The sequence below is a fragment of the Anomaloglossus baeobatrachus genome, chromosome 3 (genome assembly GCF_048569485.1).
Source record: "Anomaloglossus baeobatrachus isolate aAnoBae1 chromosome 3, aAnoBae1.hap1, whole genome shotgun sequence".
In the NCBI taxonomy this organism is placed as follows: domain Eukaryota; kingdom Metazoa; phylum Chordata; class Amphibia; order Anura; family Aromobatidae; genus Anomaloglossus; species Anomaloglossus baeobatrachus.
In genome coordinates this window covers 189,246,793-189,266,500 of record NC_134355.1, presented here as the reverse complement: position 1 = coordinate 189,266,500, position 19,708 = coordinate 189,246,793, and the positions used below count along the sequence as shown (strand labels likewise).

The 19,708-nt window shown below is 46.4% G+C and overlaps 1 protein-coding gene across 1 annotated transcript in view; it reads left to right on the top strand.

The window, feature by feature from the left end:
- Positions 1-19,708, top strand: part of SERAC1 (serine active site containing 1) — a 211,783-nt gene that overhangs the window by 70,027 nt on the left and 122,048 nt on the right. The window contains exons 6-7 of the mRNA XM_075338188.1: positions 3,887-4,018; positions 8,521-8,642. Of these exons, the coding sequence (XP_075194303.1) occupies positions 3,887-4,018; positions 8,521-8,642 (254 nt within the window). The remainder of the gene's footprint in view (positions 1-3,886; positions 4,019-8,520; positions 8,643-19,708) is intronic.

The following is a 19,708-nucleotide window of genomic DNA, read 5'->3' as shown; positions in this document are numbered from 1 at the left end:
CTTCGAGAATGGAAGGCAGATGCTTCTTACGAAGTTCCTTGCTGGGCTCCCTTTTGCTTGGACCAGTCTATTCGGTGAACAACTGGAAGAAATTATTCAGGAAGCTTTTGGCAGGAAGAGTACTTCCATGCCGCAACCCAGGAAACCTGTTCAGGGCAGGAACCAGTCGAGGTTTCGTTCCTTTCGTTCCTCTAACTGGTCGTCCTCTAAGCCCTCGGCCTCGTCCACTAACTCAGCCAAGGTTCGTAAACCAACTGGCGCATGAAGCCGCGTCCTAAGTCGGCAGGAGCTGCTGCCACCAAGGCAGCCTCCTCTTGATTATCTGGCCGTGCCAGTAACGTCCTTGGTCGGTGGCAGGCTCTCCCTCTTGGGCGACGTGTGGTTTCAACACGTCTTCGATCAGTGGGTGTGGGTCTCCATCTCCCACGGCTACAGAATGGAATTCTATCCAGCCTGTCAAACAGATTTTTTCTGTCAATTCCCCCCTGCTCCAAGGCCGCCGCCTTCTCACAGGCCGTGGCATTCTTGCAGGCCATTGGAGTAATTGTACCAGTTCCCGACTGGGAACGGTTCTGAGATTTCTACTCAAATCTCTTCCTAGTCCCCGAAAAGGACGGTGCTTTCTGACCTGGATCTCAAGCTTCTCAACAAGCATGTTCAGGTGCGGCAATTTTGCATGGAATCTCTGCGATCAGTCAATGACCCAAGGAGATTTCTTAGCATTCATCGACATCTGAGATGTCTATCTGCATGTGCCAATCGCAGTTTCACACCAGCAATGGCTACGTTTTGTAATCGGAGAGGAACATTTCCAATTCATGGCTCTCCCCTTGGGGTTAGCCACGACCCCTCGTGTATTCACGCAGTGGTTGCGGTTCTGCTCCTCCAGGGGTTGGCAGTGATTCCTTACCTGGACGACCTTCTAGTCAGGGCTTCATCCAGGGCAGACTGTCAGCGGAGTGTCTCGCTCACTCTCAGCGGAGTGTCTCGCTCACTCTCAGCGGAGTGTCTCGCTCACTCTCGCCACGCTTGCAAGTCCACTCTGACCCCGACCCAGGCACTTACGTACCTAGGGATGCAATTCGAGACTCTGCTGGCACTTGTGAAGCTGCCCTTAGACAAACAGCAGTCCCTTCATCTGGCGGTTCGCTCTCTGCTGAGGCTCCGCCGTCATTCCATCAGGCACCTCATGCAGGTGCTGGGTCAGATGGTGGCGTCAATGGAGGCGGTTCCCTTTGCCAGTTCCATCTGCGTCCCCTGCAGCTGGACATTCTCCGCTGTTGGGACAAGGAACCTCTTCCTTGCACAGGCTGGTGGCTCTGTCGCCACAGACCAGGAGCTCTCTTTAAGTGATGGCTTCGGCCCCTCTCTCTGTCCCAGGGACGCTCCTTTCTGGCCCCGTCCTGGGTGATTCTCACCACGGGTGCCAGTCTATCCGGCTGGGGAGCAGTTTTTCTCCACCACCGAGCACAGGGCACTTGGACTCCGTCCGAATCAGCCCTCTCGATCAATGTGCTGGAAATCAGGGCTGTACTCCTAGCTCTCGTAGTTTTTCACCACCTGTCGGCGGGCAAGCACATTCGAGTCCAGTCAGACAACGCGACAGCAGTTGCCTACATCAATCCTTAAGGCGGGACTCGCAGACGCCTAGCAATGTTGGAAGTTTAAAGTATCCTTCAGTGGACGGAGGACTCCAAGTCCACCATATCCGCAGTCCACATCCCAGGCGTAGAAAACTGGGAGGCAGATTATCTCAGCCGTCAAACCGTGGACAGCGGCAAGTGGGCCCTGCATCCGGCAGTGTTCCGGTCAATTTAGCAGGCGGGGCACTCCGGAAGTGGATCTAATGGCATCCCGGCAAACAACGAGGTCCCGGTTTACGTGGCTCGCTCCCACGATCCTCAGGCCTTGGCAGCGGACGCGCTGGTTCCAGATTGGTCCCAGTTCCGTCTGGCCTACGTGTTTCCCACTCTAGCTCTCTTGCCCAGAGTCCCGCGCAAGATCAGAATGGAGGGCCGTCGGGTCGTACTCATCGCCCCAGACTGGCCCAGGCGAGCTTGGTTCCCTGACCTGCTCCGTCTGTCCGTAGAGGTGCTGTGGCATCTCCCGGACCGGCCAGACCTTCTCTCACAAGGTCCGTTTTCCGCCAGAATTCTGCAGCTCTCAGATTGACGGCGTGGCTTTTGAGCCCTGAATCCTTACGGCTTCAGGCATTCCTTCCGAAGTCATCTTCACTATGACTCAGGCTCGGAAGTCTTCCTCGGCCAGGATTTACCACAGGACTTGGCGAATTTTCCTGTCCTGGTGTTGTTCTTCCGGCCATGCTCCTTGGCCGTTTTTCCTTGCCGACCATTCTGTCCTTTCTACAGTCCGGTCTGCAGCCTGGACTATCCCTCAATTCCCTCAAGGGACAGGTCTCGGCTCTGTCAGCGTTGTTCCAGCGGCGTATCGCCCGACTGGCCCAGGTGCGCACCTTCATGCAGGGCGCATCTCACATCATTCCGCCTTACCGGCGGCCTTTGGATCCCTGGGACCTTAACCTGGTCCTCACGGCCTTACAGAAACCCCCTTTGAGCCTCTTCGGGAGGCTTCGTTGTTTCGTCTTTCACAGAAAGTGGTCTTTCTGGTGGCCATAATTTCTCTCAGGAGAGTCTCTGATTTGACTGTGCTCTTTTCGGAGTCACCCTTTTTGTTTTTTTTCACCAAGACAAGGTGGTTCTCCGTCCGACTCCGGGCCTTCTCCCTAAGGTGGTGTCTCCTTTCCACCTTAACCAGGACATTTCATTGTCCTCCCTTTGTTCGGCCCCTGTGCATCGCTTTGAGAAGGCGTTGCATGCTTTAGATTTGGTGCGGACGCTCCGGATCTGTGTCACGCACCGCTGTTTTTTTTTTTTTTGGTTTTTTTTTTTTAGGCGGTGCACCTCTCTTTTTGTGCTGACCATAGGTCAGCGCAGGGGTCTCTCGGCTTCTAAACCGACCCTAGCTTGTTGGATTAGGTCGGCCATATCCGATGCCTACCAATGTTCTCAGGTGCCTCCCCCGCGGGGATTAAGGCGCACTCGACCAGAGCTGTCGGTGCCGCTTGAGCTACGGCTCAGCAGGTCTGTCAGGCTGCCACTTGGTCTAGTCTGCACACCCTTTCGAAGCACTACCAAGTGCATGCTCATGCTTCGGCAGATGCGAGCTTGGGCAGACGCATCCTTCGGACGGCTGTCGCCCATTTGTGAAGTTAGGTTTCGCCTACTTCTCAGTTTTCTGTTTATTTCCCACCCATGGACTGCTTTGAGACGTCCCATGGTCTGGGTCTCCCATAAGGAACGATGAAGAAAAAGAGAATTTTGTTTACTTACCGTAAATTCTTTTTCTTATAGTTCCGACATGGGAGACCCAGCACCCTCCCTGTTGCCTGTTGGCAGCTTTCTTGTTCCGTGTGTTTTCACCGGCTGTTGTTGTAGACAGAGGTTCCGGTTATTCCGGTTTTACTCTATCTCTACTTATGGGTGGATGTCCTCCTTCAGCTTTGGCACTAAACTGGTTGGATTTGTCATCCGGGGAGTGTATATGCTCGGAGGGAGGAGCTACACTTTTAGTGTAGTACTTTGTGTGTCCTCCGGAGGCAGTAGCTATACACCCCATGGTCTGGGTCTCCCATGTCGGAACTATAAGAAAAAGAATTTACGGTAAGTAAACAAAATTCTCTTTTTTTTCTAAACCAAAGGTCTAACTGCCGTCTGAGCTTCCACAATTCATAGGGGTTGCTTGAAACAGCAGGCAGTGACAGAGGACATCATACGACACCATTGCAAAATTTAGTATGGTTTTACGTTCTGACCAAATACAACATGCTGGAGAAAATGTATTTATTTATGTATTTATTTATTCATAGAAAAATACAGCAAATCAAACATGGAGGACCATGATATTCTGCTTTGGCTTCTCTTGAAGGGCAGTCAGTCCACAGATAAAAGAGTTCGATTGGAAGCTATCCAGAACATGGCGGGGATCCACTATTGGCGTGGTATTGACTCATTTTCTAAATGAAGTACAAACTTTAAGAAAAGCATGTTTAATCCTGGCTCACTAACTAGACCGGTTACCATACAGCACATAAATCTGCAGAACATAGCGTGGGTGCACAGCATTATTTAGGAGCTTCCTATACACCCACACATGGCTATCCCATAATGAAATATCATAACTTTATTTGAGTATTCACTGGAATAATAGATACTAAAAATTATCATGGGACCTATACCAAATGATTGCTTACTGCTTAGGCAGTGGTAGCAAATGTGTAAGCAGTAGACTTTTCCAGAAAGGGGGACAAAAAGTCAGACAAAATTTCCGTATCAGCACACAGCCAGGGGTTTAGGAAAACTGAGCTGCATATGGACCTTTATAAACAATCTTTATCTTAAATATACAATAATAATGTTCCTACTGGGGACCTTTTCATAGGCATATTTTTCTTTCACATCATTGTATGTATGAATTCTAGCTCTAGGTCTTTTTTTCTTTACATATTTGGGAAATTAAAGTTATGTTTTAGATTTGATGCACTGTTCCTATATTACAGCCTGTATTCATTTCCAGAGCTGCATTCACCATTCTGTTTATTGCTTTTGTAAATAGTTGAGAAACGTCTTAAGGCCTAAGCCACATGGCGAGAAAAACGGTGCGAGTGGAGTGCGATAAAAAATCGCAATCAACTCGGACCAATATTAGCCTGTGTGTCAGCGCACATGAGCGATTATTTTCCCAGCCCTAATCGGACCGAGAAGAAATCGCAGCATGCTGCAACTGTAATGAGATCATTGTTTCTCTCACACCCATTCAAGTCAATGGGGCGAGAGAAAAATCGCACTACACTTGCGGTACACCGGTGTACCGCGAGTGCAAGGCGAGAATGGCAATAGCCGGCTGCGGAGGAGGGAGGGAGATAAATCCCTCCCTCTCCTCCTCAGCTCCTGCCCGCCCCTCCGCAGCGCTGATACTCCTCCCACAGCTTAGGTCCGCTCGCACGAACAGACCTCAGTTGCAGGGACACTCTCATGACACTTGGCTCTGCTGTACTGTCAACGTGAGCCGAGTGTAATGCGAGGGGATCGCAGTAATCCAGAGGGAGAGTTTCTCTGATATCAGTTTATTTTATGATATACATTGAATCCTCAAAGACAGCTCTCCAAAATTCCAATGAAAAGGGTCTTATCAAGCATTAGTCTTCTCAAACAGGGTGGCAGGTACACATAATTTATGTGTTTATAATATGATATATTCTTCACTATAGAACAAATCTCCAGAACACCATTTTAGAAAAATTGGCAAAAGAGTACCAAATCAAGGTCCCTTAAAAGCCAGCACAAACTCCATATTGATCAATGAAAAACAGGAGGAGAAAGGAGTTTTTTGAATGCAAAATTGATTTATTAAAGACAAAGGAGGGGTTTTGGCAAAGAGGTTTAAAAACAGAGTATACAGGGCAGAAGAAAGCGGCAGGTATAAATATGATTACAAAGGTAAATACATGGTAGCATCAGATATGGATAAAGTGCAGAGGGCCTGCTAAGAGATACAGTGATTCCTCGTATGCATAGTATAAGATGAACTAACAAAAATATAAAGTGCTACAGTGCAAGTAATTGAATAGGGCAAGTTCATCAAATAACATGCATAGGCAGGTTTCTGCATAGGTCATCCTATATGTGAGAGGCTAAGAGGCCAACCTTACAAGGAGTCAAAAAACGTCAGGAAATTGTTACATATACATATATATTGTTCACATATACATAAGTCCATTCACTAGAATTCATCAGTGGTTTGAAGAAGGATTCATACATGCAAGGTCACTAGACAATAGGGATCCGGATCTGAATATAGGAAAAACGGGAAAATCAAAAGCCATATATAAGATAACAAAGGGCAGCCGTATATGAAGGAATGGAAAATGGACAGAAATGACCAGGAAAAAACAAAGAGAAAACAAACATTTTTAAAAAATGCACCATAGATGCATTAAAAGGTGGCGGTGATGAAATACATTATAAAAAAGATGCGAAGGAGATGGTCTCATTCAGACCCCTAGGAACTAGGGTATCCAAGGTACTGATCCACCTCGCTTCGCATTGCGCTAATTTTTTCTTTAAATCCCCCCCTAGATTCACCACTCACTGCGTCAATACCCCGAACCACCAATAGGGACGAGTCACAACTGTGATGCACCCTAAAATGTCGAGGAAAAGTCTTCAGGAGTGTTATGTACTCCACTGTTCTTGCAGCCTCGATGTCACGCACATGCTCCCTGATCCTAACCCGAAGCTCATGGGAGGTTAGTCCCACGTAGATCAGGGTGCATGGGCATGTGGCATAATATACCACATGTGTGGTAGCACATGTGATATAGCGTCTAATATCAAATGATCTCTGACCATCTGAGGAGGTGAAGGATTTCGTCCGAACAAGATTTTTACAAGCCAAGCAATGGCCGCACTTATAACAACCAAGGAGTGGACCTTTAGAGCTGAAGGGGTTCTGGGCAGGGGGGACATAATGGCTGTTAACCATCATGTCCCTCAGATTCCGGGAACGTCGTGCAGTCATGAGTGGGGCATCAGTCAGGAGTCCCGAAAGTATGGGATCAGAAAGTAAAATAGACCAATGTTTAGCTAAGATCTTCCTCATGGTGCCCCACTCATGATTGAATGTCCCGATAAATCTTAATTCAGGCTCAGGGGGCTCAGTCCTGGGAGCATAAGAAAGGAGCCGAGATCTGGGTGTTTTCTTGGCTCTCACATACCCCCTCTTGATGACCCGCTTGCTATAACCACGGTCCCGGAAACGGCGCTTGAGGTCACAGGCCTGTGCTTCAAAAGAACGGTCTGACGAACAGATCCTCCTCATCCTCAGAAATTGTCCAGTCGGTATGGCACGGATAGTAGAGGGGGTATGGGCTGATGACGCATGCAGCAGAGCGTTGACTGAAGTACTCTTCCGATGGACATCTGTCTGTATGAGGCGGTCAGGACCCACCTCAATCTTGATGTCCAGGAAGTCAACGCAACTGCTGCTGTACTTATACGTAAGCTATATGTTAAAGTCATTACAATTTAAATAGCCCGTAAAGTTCTTTTATAATGTAAGTTTTTTATAATGTATTTCATCACCACCACCTTTTAATGCATCTATGGTGCATTTTTAAAAAATTTTTGTTTTCTCTTTGTTTTTTACCTTCCTGGTCATTTCTGTCCATTTTCCATTCCTTCATATACGGCTGCCCTTTGTTATCTTATATATGGCTTTTGATTTTCCTGTTTTTCCTATATTCAGATCCGGATCCCTATTGTCTAGTGACCTTGCATGTATGAATCCTTCTTCAAACCACTGATGAATTCTAGTGAATGGACTTATGTATCTGTGAACAACATGAAGAGATGTCCTGAATACTATATCAAGGATTCACCCTTATCCGGATACTTTGGAATAATTCTTTTTCAGTGTTCTCCTTTGATTTATATTTTTGTAATTTTTTTTTACTTATCTTTCTCTTTCTTATACTTACACTTTTTGGGCTCCGCATCCCTCAGGTCAATTCTGTATGTATATTTATGCTGCGTTGCCCCCTGTACGCATGCACGGTCCGCTTGGCCTCGCCCCATGGTGGCGGCACATGCGCGGGAGCTGGATGACGTGTCCTGGCTCCTGCGCCGCCTTCTGCCTTACGGCCGACCTGCCCGCGGCGCGACCTCTGACGGATCGCGCATGCGTCATCTAAGGGGATGACGCAAGCGGAAGTGATTCAGTGTCTGCGGAAGTAGTTTTCGGCGGTTCATTTAAATGTTCTTACGGGATGGCTGGTGGATAATTCTTCTCTCCCTGATCAAGCCGTGAGTTGGGGTGCACTTGTCGCCTCCTGGCGAAACACGTGTCGGTGGGCTGGGGGGTAATTTTCGGTACTTTGGGCACCACTGCGGCGCTGGCCTTTTCTTGCGATTTCCATTTAATTAGGTATGTAACAATTTTCTGACGTTTTTTGACTCCTTGTAAGATTGGCCTCTTAGCCTCTCACATATAGGATGGCCTATGCAGAAACCTGCCTATGCATGTTATTTGATGAACTTCCACTATTCAATTACTTGCACTGTAGCACTTTATATTTTTGTTAGTTCTTCTTATACTATGCATACGAGGAATCACTGTATCTCTTAGCAGGCCCTCTGCACTTTATCCATATCTGATGCTACCATGTATCTACCTTTGGAATCATATTTATACCTGCCGCTTTCTTCTGCCCTGTATACTCTGTTTTTAAACCTCTTTGCCAAAACCCCTCCTTTGTCTTTAATAAATCAATTTTGCATTAAAAAAAACTCCTTTCTCCTCCTGTTTTTCATATTCTTCACTAGTAGAATGGTAACTGTAACACTTCAATTTATTTTAAGTTTTATTAATTCTTAATTCCAGTAACATCTTCTCCTCATGCTATCTCCAGGTTTAGGTGTTTTTTTTGTTTTTATTTTTCTCCAGATTACCAGTACCGAACAGTGGCTCAAGCATGTGACAGAAGGACCATTGTTGGGTTAGCCAGGAGCAATGATGTAGACCTGCGATTTTTCCTTCCACCTCCAGCACTGCCAAAAATAGATGAAGTGAGTGACTTAAGAACCTTAAAAGTGTGAAAGTGGAAAAACCAAAAGAAATTAAAGATGCAAGACCAATTAGATAAAAGGTACAATGTTTATTATTAATTGTATAAAAACATAATAATAAAACACATATAAGTACAACAGAAGTACAGGAAAAAAATGGAAGGATTCCCTGGTATATACTGACTATAACATTGAAATATGACCATAAAGATGGATATGTAATTTACAATTAGTTATATCATTTGTAATTTATACATGAAAATCTACATTAATCACCTTTGTTAGTAAAAAGCTATAAGTCACTATAATATCTTTTAAATACATATACATAAAAAAAAAAAGAAAGTGCATAGTGCAATGACGTAATAAGATGCCAGTTACGTATGCCTCAATAAGTATGAAGGTTAGAAACCGGGGGTCCGCTGAACCCGATGCGCGTTTCACACCAAGATTTTATCCAGGCTTCTGTAGAAAGCCTTGATGCGAAACTCGTGTCGTGCAGCAGGTCCCCTGTTCCTGACCTCTATACTTAATGAAACATTCATAACGGGTATCTTATTATATCACTGTACTATGCACTTTCTTTTTTCTATGAGGTTTGTTTACATATGATTAACATTGTTTGACATCATCCCATTGGTATGTATATATATATATATATATACTAGAAGGTGGCCCGATTCTAACGGATCGGGTATTCTAGAATTTATTGTGTAGTTAATGTATGATTTTTGTTTTATATATATATATATATATATATATATATATATACAGAGAGAGCGAGAGAGATTGTTGTGTGTAGTTACCAAGTGTTTGTGTAGGGCGCTGTAAATGTTCTGGGTGTTCTCTGGGTGTGGGGGTGTGTGAGAGCGGTGTTGTTTGTGTGTTGCGTTGTGTGTTGTGTTGTTTGTGGAGCGCTGTGTGTCTGCAGCGTTGTGTGTGTGTGGTGCTGTGTGTGTTGCACGGTTTGTGTGGGTGTGTGTGTGTTTTGGGGGGAGGTATGTTTTGTGCAGTGTGTGTGTGTGTTGGAGGAGTTGTCCTGGGGAGAGAGGAGTATAATAGGAGGAGTAGTCCTGGGGAGAGAGGCGTATAATAGGAGGAGTAGTCCTTGGGGGAGAGGAGTATAATAGGAGGAGTAGTCCTGGAGGTGAGGAGTATAATAGGAGGAGTAGTCCTGGGGGGAGAGGAGGATAATAGGAGGAGTAGTCCTGAGGGGAGAGGACTATAATATAATAGAAGGAGTAGTCCTGGGGGGAGAGGAGTATAATAGGAGGAGTAGTCCTGGAGGTGAGGAGTATAATAGGAAGAGTAGTCCTGGGGGGAGAGTAGGAAAATAGGAGGACTAGTCCTGGGGGGAGAGGGGTATAATAGAAGGAGTAGTCCTGGGGAGAGAGTGGGATAGGAGTATAATAGGAGGAGTAGTCCTGGGGGGGAGAGGAGTATAATAGAAGGAGTAGTCCTGGGGGGATAGGAGTATAATAGGAGGAGTAGTCCTGGGGGGGAGAGTAGGAAAATAGAAGGAGTAGTCCTGGGGGGAGAGGAGTATAATAGAAGGAGTAGTCCTGGGGAAATAGGAGTATAATAGGATGAGTAGTCCTGGGGGGAGGGGAGTATAATAGGAGGAGTAGTTCTGGGGAGAGAGTAGGATAGGAGTATAATAGGAGGAGTAGTCCTGGGGGAAGAGGAGTATAATAGAAGGAGTAGTCCTGGGGGGATAGGAGTATAATAGGAGGAGTAGTCCTGGGGGGAGGGGAGTATAATAGGAGGAGCAGTCCTGGGGGGAGAGGAGTCTAATAGTAGGAGTAGTCCTGGGGGGAGGAGTCTAATAGGAGGAGTATTCTTGGGGGGAGGAGTCTAATAGGAGGAGTATATAAGGATAAGGCTGCACATCAAACTTAGATAATAGTATAATGCCTCAAGCATATGGAAAAATATTGGAAAATACAATGAAAAATGCTACTTGCTAACTTGAACATGTGAATAATGAATTGCATAGCTGCCATGAATATTAGGAAAAAGGAGATATTTAGCAATCGCATTGATCAATGTAACTGAGCCCCAAAACCTCGTCAAGGTATATCTCTATATTGGGGTCCCTAGCTCTGTGACCCTAACTGTGTGTCATCTCATTGCAATTAAAAACTGCTGTGGGTGGAGAGGGGTAACCAAGGACTTTCTTACACAGGAGATGGAAAAAACATGGCCGAAAGGGGCGGAGCTGTGTTCACATTCAGAAAAAAAACTACATATAACTGAATAGGATAACTGAAGTGAGCACTAATATATATATTATGAGTGCAAGCCAAAAAATACATACTATATAAGGATAAGGCTGCACATCAAACTTAGATAATAGTATAATGCCTCAAGCATATGGAAAAATATTGGAAAATACAATGAAAAATGCTACTTGCTAACTTGAACATGTGAATAATGAATTGCATACCTGCCATGAATATTAGGAAAAAGGAGATATTTAGCAATCGCATTGATCAATGTAACTGAGCCCCAAAACCTCGTCAAGGTATATCTCTATATTGGGGTCCCTAGCTCTGTGACCCTAACTGTGTGTCATCTCATTGCATGTTTTTTCCATCTCCTATGTAAGAAAGTCCTTGGTTACCCCTCTCCACCCACAGCAGTTTTTAATTGCAATGAGATGACACACAGCTAGGGTCACAGAGCTAGGGACCCCAATATAGAGATATACCTTGACGAGGTTTTGGGGCTCAGTTACATTGATCAATGCGATTGCTAAATATCTCCTTTTTCCTAATATTCATGGCAGGTATGCAATTCATTATTCACATGTTCAAGTTAGCAAGTAGCATTTTTCATTGTATTTTCCAATATTTTTCCATATGCTTGAGGCATTATACTATTATCTATGTTTGATGTGCAGCCTTATCCTTATATAGTATGTATTTTTTGGCTTGCACTCATAATATATATATTAGTGCTCAGTTCAGTTATCCTATTCAGTTATATAATAGGAGGAGTAGTCCTGGGGGGAGAGGAGTATAATAGGAGGAGTAGTCCTGGAGGGGAGGTGTCTAATAGGTGGAGTAGTTCTGGGGGGAGGTGTCTAATAGGTGGAGTAGTCCTGGGGGGAGGTGTCTAATAAGGTGGAGTAGTCCTGGGGGGAGGTGTCTAATAGGTGGAGTAGCCCTGGGGGGAGGTGTCTAATAGGTGGAGTAGTCCTGGGGGAGGTGTCTAGTAGGTGGAGTAGCCCTGGGGGGAGGTGTCTAATAGGTGGAGTAGTCCTGGGGGGAGGTGTATAGGTGCCCAATGTGTGCGGGGGACGTGGCCGAGCAGGCAAAGTGTGCGGGGGGCGTGGCCGAGTGGGCAAAGTGTGTGAGGGGCGTGGCCGAGTGGGCAAAGTGTGCGGGGGGCGTGGCCAAGCCGAGGTGCCAATGCGTGCGGGGGCGGGGCCGGGCCAAGCCGAGTGGCCAATACGTGCGGGGTGCATGGCCGGGCCGAGCCGAGTCGAGCAGCCAATGCGACGGTTGTCACTGTAATGACGTTATTTTGGAGAAAGACAGACAGACAGAATAAGGCAATTATATATATACTAGAAGGTGGCCCGATTCTACGCATCGGGTATTCTAGAATTTACGTATTGTGTAGTTAATGTATGATTTTTGTTATATATATATATATAGATGTTGTTGTGTGTAGTTACCAAGTGTTTGTGTAGGGCGCTGTACATGTTCTGGGTGTTGTCTGGGTGTGGCGGGGGGTGAGAGCGGTGTTGTTTGTGTGTTGCGTTGTTTGTAGAGCGCTGTGTGTCTGTAGCGTTGTGTGTGTGTTGCGCAGTTTGTGTGGGTGTGGGGTGTGTGTTTTGGGGAGGTATGTTTTGTGCAATGTGTGTGTTGTGCGGTATGTGCGTATATTTGTGTGTGCCGCGGTGTTTGTGTGTTGGGTGTTGTGTGTGTGCGTCGTTGTCTGTGTGTGTGGGTGTCTGTGTAGGGCAGTGTTTGTGGTTCCCAGTGTGTGTGTGGTGTGTTGTGCAGTGCGTGCGTGGCGGTGTGTGTGTGTGTGTTTTGGGGGGAGGTGTGCACCCCCCATTGTGCTCCATCCCCCATGCTGCGCACCCCCCATCGTGCTCCATCCCCCATGCTGCGCACCCCCCATCGTGCTCCATCCCCCATGGTGCGCACCACCCATCATGCTCCATCCCCCATGGTGCGCACCCCCCATTGTGCTCCATCCCCCATGCTGCGAACCCCCCATCGTGCTCCATCCCCCATGCTTCCCACCCCCCATCGTGCTCCATCCCCCATGCTGCGCACTCCCCATCGTGCTCCATCCCCCATGCTGCACACCCCCCATCGTGCTCCATCCCCCATGCTGCGCACTCTCCATCGTGCTCCATCCCCCATGCTGCGCATTCCCCATCGTGCTCCATCCCCCATGCTGCGCACTCCCAAACGTGCTCCATCCCCCATGCTGCGCACCCCCCATCGTGCTCCATCCCCCATGCTGCGCACCCCCCATCGTGCTCCATCCCCCATGCTGCGCACTCCCCATCGTGCTCCATCCCCCATGCTGCGCATTCCCGATCGTGCTCCATCCCCCATGCTGCGCACTCCCCATCGTGCTCTATCCCCCATGCTGCGCACTCCCCATCGTGCTCTATCCCCCATGCTGCGCACTCCCCATCGTGCTCCATCCCCCATGCTGCGCACTCCCCATGGTACTCCATCCCCTATGCTGCGCACCCCCATCGTGGTCCATCCCCCATGCTGTGCACTCCCCATCGTGCTCCATCCCCCATGCTGCGCACTCCCCATCGTGCTCCATCCCCCATGCTGCGCACTCCCCATCGTGATCCATCCCCCATGCTGCGCACTCCCCATCATGCTCCATGCTGCGCACTTCCCATCGTGCTCTATCCCCCATGCTGCGCACTCCCCATTGTGCTCCATCCCCCATGCTGCGCACTCCCCATCGTGCTCCACAGTCACACATCAGACAGTAAACACGCACACATCTGATCGCATACACTCACACACACACCCCACTTCCCCCTGTGCCCACCGGTGGGCGGTCCCAGCAGCTGTACTGCACGCCGTGCTCCTCTGCCGACACTCACAGATCCGATCGCATACACTCACACACTCACACATCAGAACACACTCACACACATCCGATCGCATACACGCACACACACACTCACCCATCAGAACACACTCACACACATCCGATCGCATACACGCACACACACACTGACGATATCGCACAGCGCTCACACAATCACAACATCCGGTGATACCACATGCTTCCAGCCATGTGATCCTCCGGCAGGTCCTGGAAGATCACTGCACGCAGATGATCGCCGCCGAGAAGCAAGCGATATCACGGGATGTTGTGAGTGTGTGGATGCGATCTGATGTGTGTGTGTGTTGTGTGTGTGTCTGTTCTTATGTGTGTGCGTGTGTGTGTGTTCCGCCGCTGCAGGACCTTGATGCGCTCACCTGGGAGCTGGTGTACGCTGGTAACCATGCTACAATATTACATGGTTACCAGCGTACCCCGCCCCCGCTCGCACGGGAGCCCACACCAGCGTACGCCGGCGTACGCTGATGTGGACTCCCGGGGGTACAGCACTCACCTGGGAGTCGGTTCGGGGAATGCGTGCGGGGGGGCGAGGCCAGAGCGAGCGTGCAATGCGTGAGGGGAGCGGGGCGTGGCCGAGTTGCCAATGCGTGCAGGGGGCCGGGGCGAGAGGCCAATCCGTGCGAGGGGGCGGAGCCGAGGCGAGCGGCCAATCCGTGGGGGGGACGGGGCCATGGCGAGCCCAGCGGCCAATCCGCTGTTTGTCACCGTAAGGACACAATTTTGGAGCAAGACAGACAGACAGACAGACAGACAGAATAAGGCAATTATATATATAGATAGATATTTACATTTTGTAGATACCTGATAGACCCATTTTATGTATATATATGAAAGATATTATACTTATGGCTGTTTACTAACAAAAGTGATTACTGTAGGCTTTCATGTATGAACTACAAAATAACCAATTGTTATTACATACAGTCATATGAAAAAGTTTGGGCACCCCTATTAATGTTAACCTTTTTTCTTTATAACAATTTGGGTTTTTGCAACAGCTATTTCAGTTTCATATATGTAATAACTGATGGACTGAGTAATATTTCTGGATTGAAATGAGGTTTATTGTACTAATAGAAAATGTGCAATCCGCATTTAAACAAAATTTGACTGGTGCAAAAGTATGGGCACCTCAACATAAAAGTGACATTAATATTTTGTAGATCCTCCTTTTGCAAAATAACAGCCTCTAGTCGCTTCCTGTAGCTTTTAATGAGTTCCTGAATCCTGGATGATGGTATATTTGACCATTCCTGTTTACAAAACAATTCCAGTTCAGTTAAGTTTGATGGTTGCAGAGCATGGACAGCACGCTTCAAATCATCCCACAGATTTTCAATGATATTCAGGTCTGGGGACTGGGATGGCCATTCCAGAACATTGTAATTGTTCCTCTGGATGAATGACTGATTAGATTTGGAGCGGTGATTTGGATCATTGTCTTGCTGAAATATCCATCCCCTGTGTAACTTCAACTTCGTCACTGATTCTTGCACATTATTGTCAAGAATCTGCTGATAAATCCATGCGACCCTCAATTTTAACAAGATTCTGATATATTTCTTGGCCTGCCACTTCTGGGCTTAACAAGAACTGTACCTGTGTTCTTCCATTTCCTTACTATGTTCCTCACAGTGGAAACTGACAGTTTAAATCTCTGAGACAACTTTTTGTATCCTTCCCCTGAACAACTATGTTGAATAATCTTTGTTTTCAGATCATTTGAGAGTTGTTTTGAGGAGCCCATGATGCCACTCTTCATAGGAGATTCAAATAGGAGAACAACTTGCAAGTGGCCACCTTAAATACCTTTTCTCATGATTGCATACACCTGCCTATGAAGCTCAACGCTCAATGAGGTTACAAAACCAATTTAGTGCTTTAGTAAGTTAGTAAAAAGTAGTTAGGAGTGTTCAAATCAAGAAATTGATAAGGGTGCCCATACTTTTGCATCGGTCAAATTTTGTTTAAATGCGGATTGCACATTTTCTGTTAGTACAATAAACCTCATTTCAATCCAGAAATATTACTCAGTCCATCAGTTATTATATATATGAAACTGAAATAGCTGCTGCAAAAACCCAAATTATTATAAAGAAAAAAGGTTAACATTAATAGGGGTGCCCAAACTTTTTCATATGACTGTATCCATCTATGTCAGAGGTCTCAAACATGCGGCCCGCGGGCTGCATGTGGCCCCTGAGGCTGCTTGTTGCGCCCCGAGTGCCCGCAGACCCCGTGACGATCACGTTACTATGTAGTCGGCCGGCGCCGGCAGAGCTTTACTACAGTTGATGCATTTGCGTCACAGCACGTGCAAAGAGCTCTCTGCACTATACCGATGTCAAGCAGGATTAACATCGCTGTATGGTATTTACTGTAGTTCATCATTGATGATTTCTTTATCCTGAAGAAGGGGACGGAGATGTCCCAGAAACGCGTAGAACTGTGAAATAAAAGAGACATTTTTAATATACAGCATCTGTGGTTTTTCGCGCGGCATAAACCCATTTTCTATTTTTTCAACTACATACCATATTTCTTTACGGGGCCACTGCTGAACCACCAGGACACTCACAAGCGATCATAAGGGGTTGTGACTGGCACAACCTCACCAGGTGAGTGTAACATTCCCTATTTCCTTTCACCCTCATACCGGGTAAGACCCTCTTGCGCTTTCTTTCCCTTCTATAACATCGCTGTATGAAATCACCTGCTTGCCTGTTAATGGTAGAGTGCAGAGAGCTCCTAACCGCAAATGAATCAGGTGTAGTAAAGTCCTGCCGGCACCGGCCCCCTGCATAGTACCGCGATCGTCACGGGGACATCTGATATATACGGGTTTGCAGGTCACAACAAGCAGTTGAGAAAAAACAGAGGAAACGGAGGAAAGGTTAGAAGAATCTTTTTTTTTTTTTGTGTGTATGTCAAGAACGGCATAATAGGGAACTAGGATGAGGACTGGGGAGATTACTACTTGGGCACAATGCTACAAGGATGGGTACAATGCTACAGGGTGGGCACAGTGCTGCAGGATGGGCACAATGCTACAAAGATGGGCACAATGCTACTGGGCACAAGAATGGTGGACATTACTACAGGGGACAAGGTTAGACACAATACTACAAGGATGGGCACAATGCTACAAGGATGGGTATAATGCTACTGGGCACAAGGATGGGCACATTACTACTGGGCACACAGATGGGCACATTACTACAAGGCACACGGATGGATAGGTACATTACACTGGGCACAAGGGTGGGTACATTATTACTGGGCACAAGAAAGATATAAAAAAATGTTTTACCATTAAAATTGCTTTTTTACATATAAACGTAACAAAAAGGCGCAGGTTTTTTTTTAATAAACAAGCAAAAAATGTTCACAAAAAGTGATCCAAAGGTGTATAGAAGAAAAGACATGGAATCACTAAAATGTCACTTAACCATGCAAAGAATGCAGCCCCCCAAATAATTTTTTTTTCTATGTGCAGCCCATACACCCAGCCGAGTTTGAGACCCTTCATCTATATGGTCATATTTCTATGTTATAGTCAGTATATACCAGGGAACCCTGCCATTTTCTCCTGTACTTGTGCTGTACTTATATATCTTTTATTATTGTGTTTTTATACAAATAAACATTGTACGTTTTATCTAACTGGGCTCACTGCTTTAATTTCTTTTGGTGTTGTTCATCTATCTATGCATAAGAGCCATGATACTGGGATTTAAATTATGCCTGTTCTTAGCTTTAAAAGTGGGAAAGAAGAATGCAGACATATAGGTTGTGATTAACCAAAAACACCACTCTGCTTTTTTCAGTTGAGGCTTTTAAATCTAATATGCCTTTAATTACAGTACCGGTGTAATGTTTAGATACACCTATTCATTCAGAGGTTTTCCTTATCTCTATTAGAATGTGCACATTGTAGATTCAGACTGAAGAAATCAAAATCACGAAAGAACACATATGGCAACAAGGAATAAAGAAACAAACCAGACTATGTGTATAGCCTTGAATTCCTCAAAGTACCTGACCTCCTTTACTCTGATGACAACTTTACACACCTTAGGCATTCTCTAAGGCAGGTAGTCCTCTGGAATGGTTTCTAACAGTATTGAAGAAGTTCCAAGAGGTGCTGAGCACCAGTTAGCTGCTTTGCCTTCACTCTGCAGTTCAATTCATACAGAATCATAAACACTGGCAGGAGTTTGGGTGATTGTGGAGGACATGTTATCTGAAGCAGCACTCCATCCCTCACCCCTTGGTCACACAATCCTTACATAGCCTGGAGTTGTGTTTTGGGTCATTGTCCTACTGCAGCACAAACCTTGGTCCCACTAAGTACAAACCAGATGAGAAGGCATGTCATTGCTGAATGTTGTTGTAGACCTGCTGGGTAATATGCCTTAAGATTGAAATGAATTATTAACAGCATCACCAGCGATGCATCCCCGCACCATCAAACTTCCCCTCAATCCTTTACTGTGGGCACCACAATGTAGAAACCATCTGCTCATTTTTTTCTGTGTCTCACAAAGACATGGCAGTTGGTACCAAACATATCACTTTTTGACTAATCAAATCACTATATACATTTTCACTTATCCCATATCCAGTCCTTGTGTTGCTTGACCCTATCAGGTCTCTTGTGCCTAGTCCTCAATAGTGACTTATTTACAGTATTTCTACCATAAAAGCCTTCTTCTCTCAGACAGTACATGGTGAGATGTGTCTGCTATGTTATATATGTGCATCATTTATGAGGGCTGTTATATGATGTGCTGTCAATTTGCAATTTTTAAGGCTTGGTAATTCTAGAGAACAAGAGAACCAGGGGGATTTTTTGTAGATTTAGCTACATAATAGCTTAATAATAATTCAAATCAGACCTTCTTGCAAAAGTAGAAAGAAATTTTATTAAAGTAAATTCTCACAGCAAGTGGTAGATACAATAATTTAAATACATTATGTAAACATCAGGTGAACATGGGAAGTCCCTAGGAAAAACACCGATAGTACAACATGACAGGTCTAAGTTGGTTTAATTAATCATCACCCGTGGATACATTGTTAACACAGCACAGCGGGGTTAATATGTCCCAGCATATCAGCCATAAGGCTGCTTTACACCAGACAATCTATCGTGCGATAGATCGTCGGGGTCACGGTTTTTGTGACGCACATCCGGCATCGCTGGCGATGCCGGCCTGTGTGACACCTCCTAGCGACGTAGTATCGCTCACAAATCGTGAGTCGTGTACTGCTCGCTAGGTTCCATAATATCGGTCCTGAAATCGGGCGACGGTTGTTCATCGTTCCCGTGGCATCACACGTCGCTCCGTGTGACACCACGGGAGCGATTAACATCGCGTATCTGCCTCCCGCGTCAGCCGCCGGCTCTATGTGGAAGGAAGGAGGTGGGCGGGATGTTTACATCCTGCTCATCTCTGCCCCTCCGCTTCTATTGGCCGGCGGCCGTGTGACATCGCTGTGACGCCGAATGTCCCTCCCACTCCAGGAAGTGGACGTTCGCCGCCCACAGCGAGGTCACACGAGAGGTAAGTATGTGTGACGGGGGTTACCGACTTTGTGCGCCACGGGCAGCGATTTGCCCGTGACGCAAAAAGGACGGGGGCGGGTACGATCGATTGTGAAATCGCACAATCGGTCGTACCATGTAAAGCAGCCTATACTCTCATATATTTAATCAAAAACTCATGAGGCTATATAACCACACACAGTGCGTAAATAACATCCCACAGAGATATAGTAATACATCAGTTACTCGGTTACCCTGTAACCATAAATCAGTATAATCAAGAAGATGAACCTCCGAGTCACCAAGTAACTAAAGCCCGCTGTACACGCTGCAATGTATCTTACAATGTGCTGGCGGGGTCACATCATAAGTGACGCACATCCGGCATCGTAAGGTA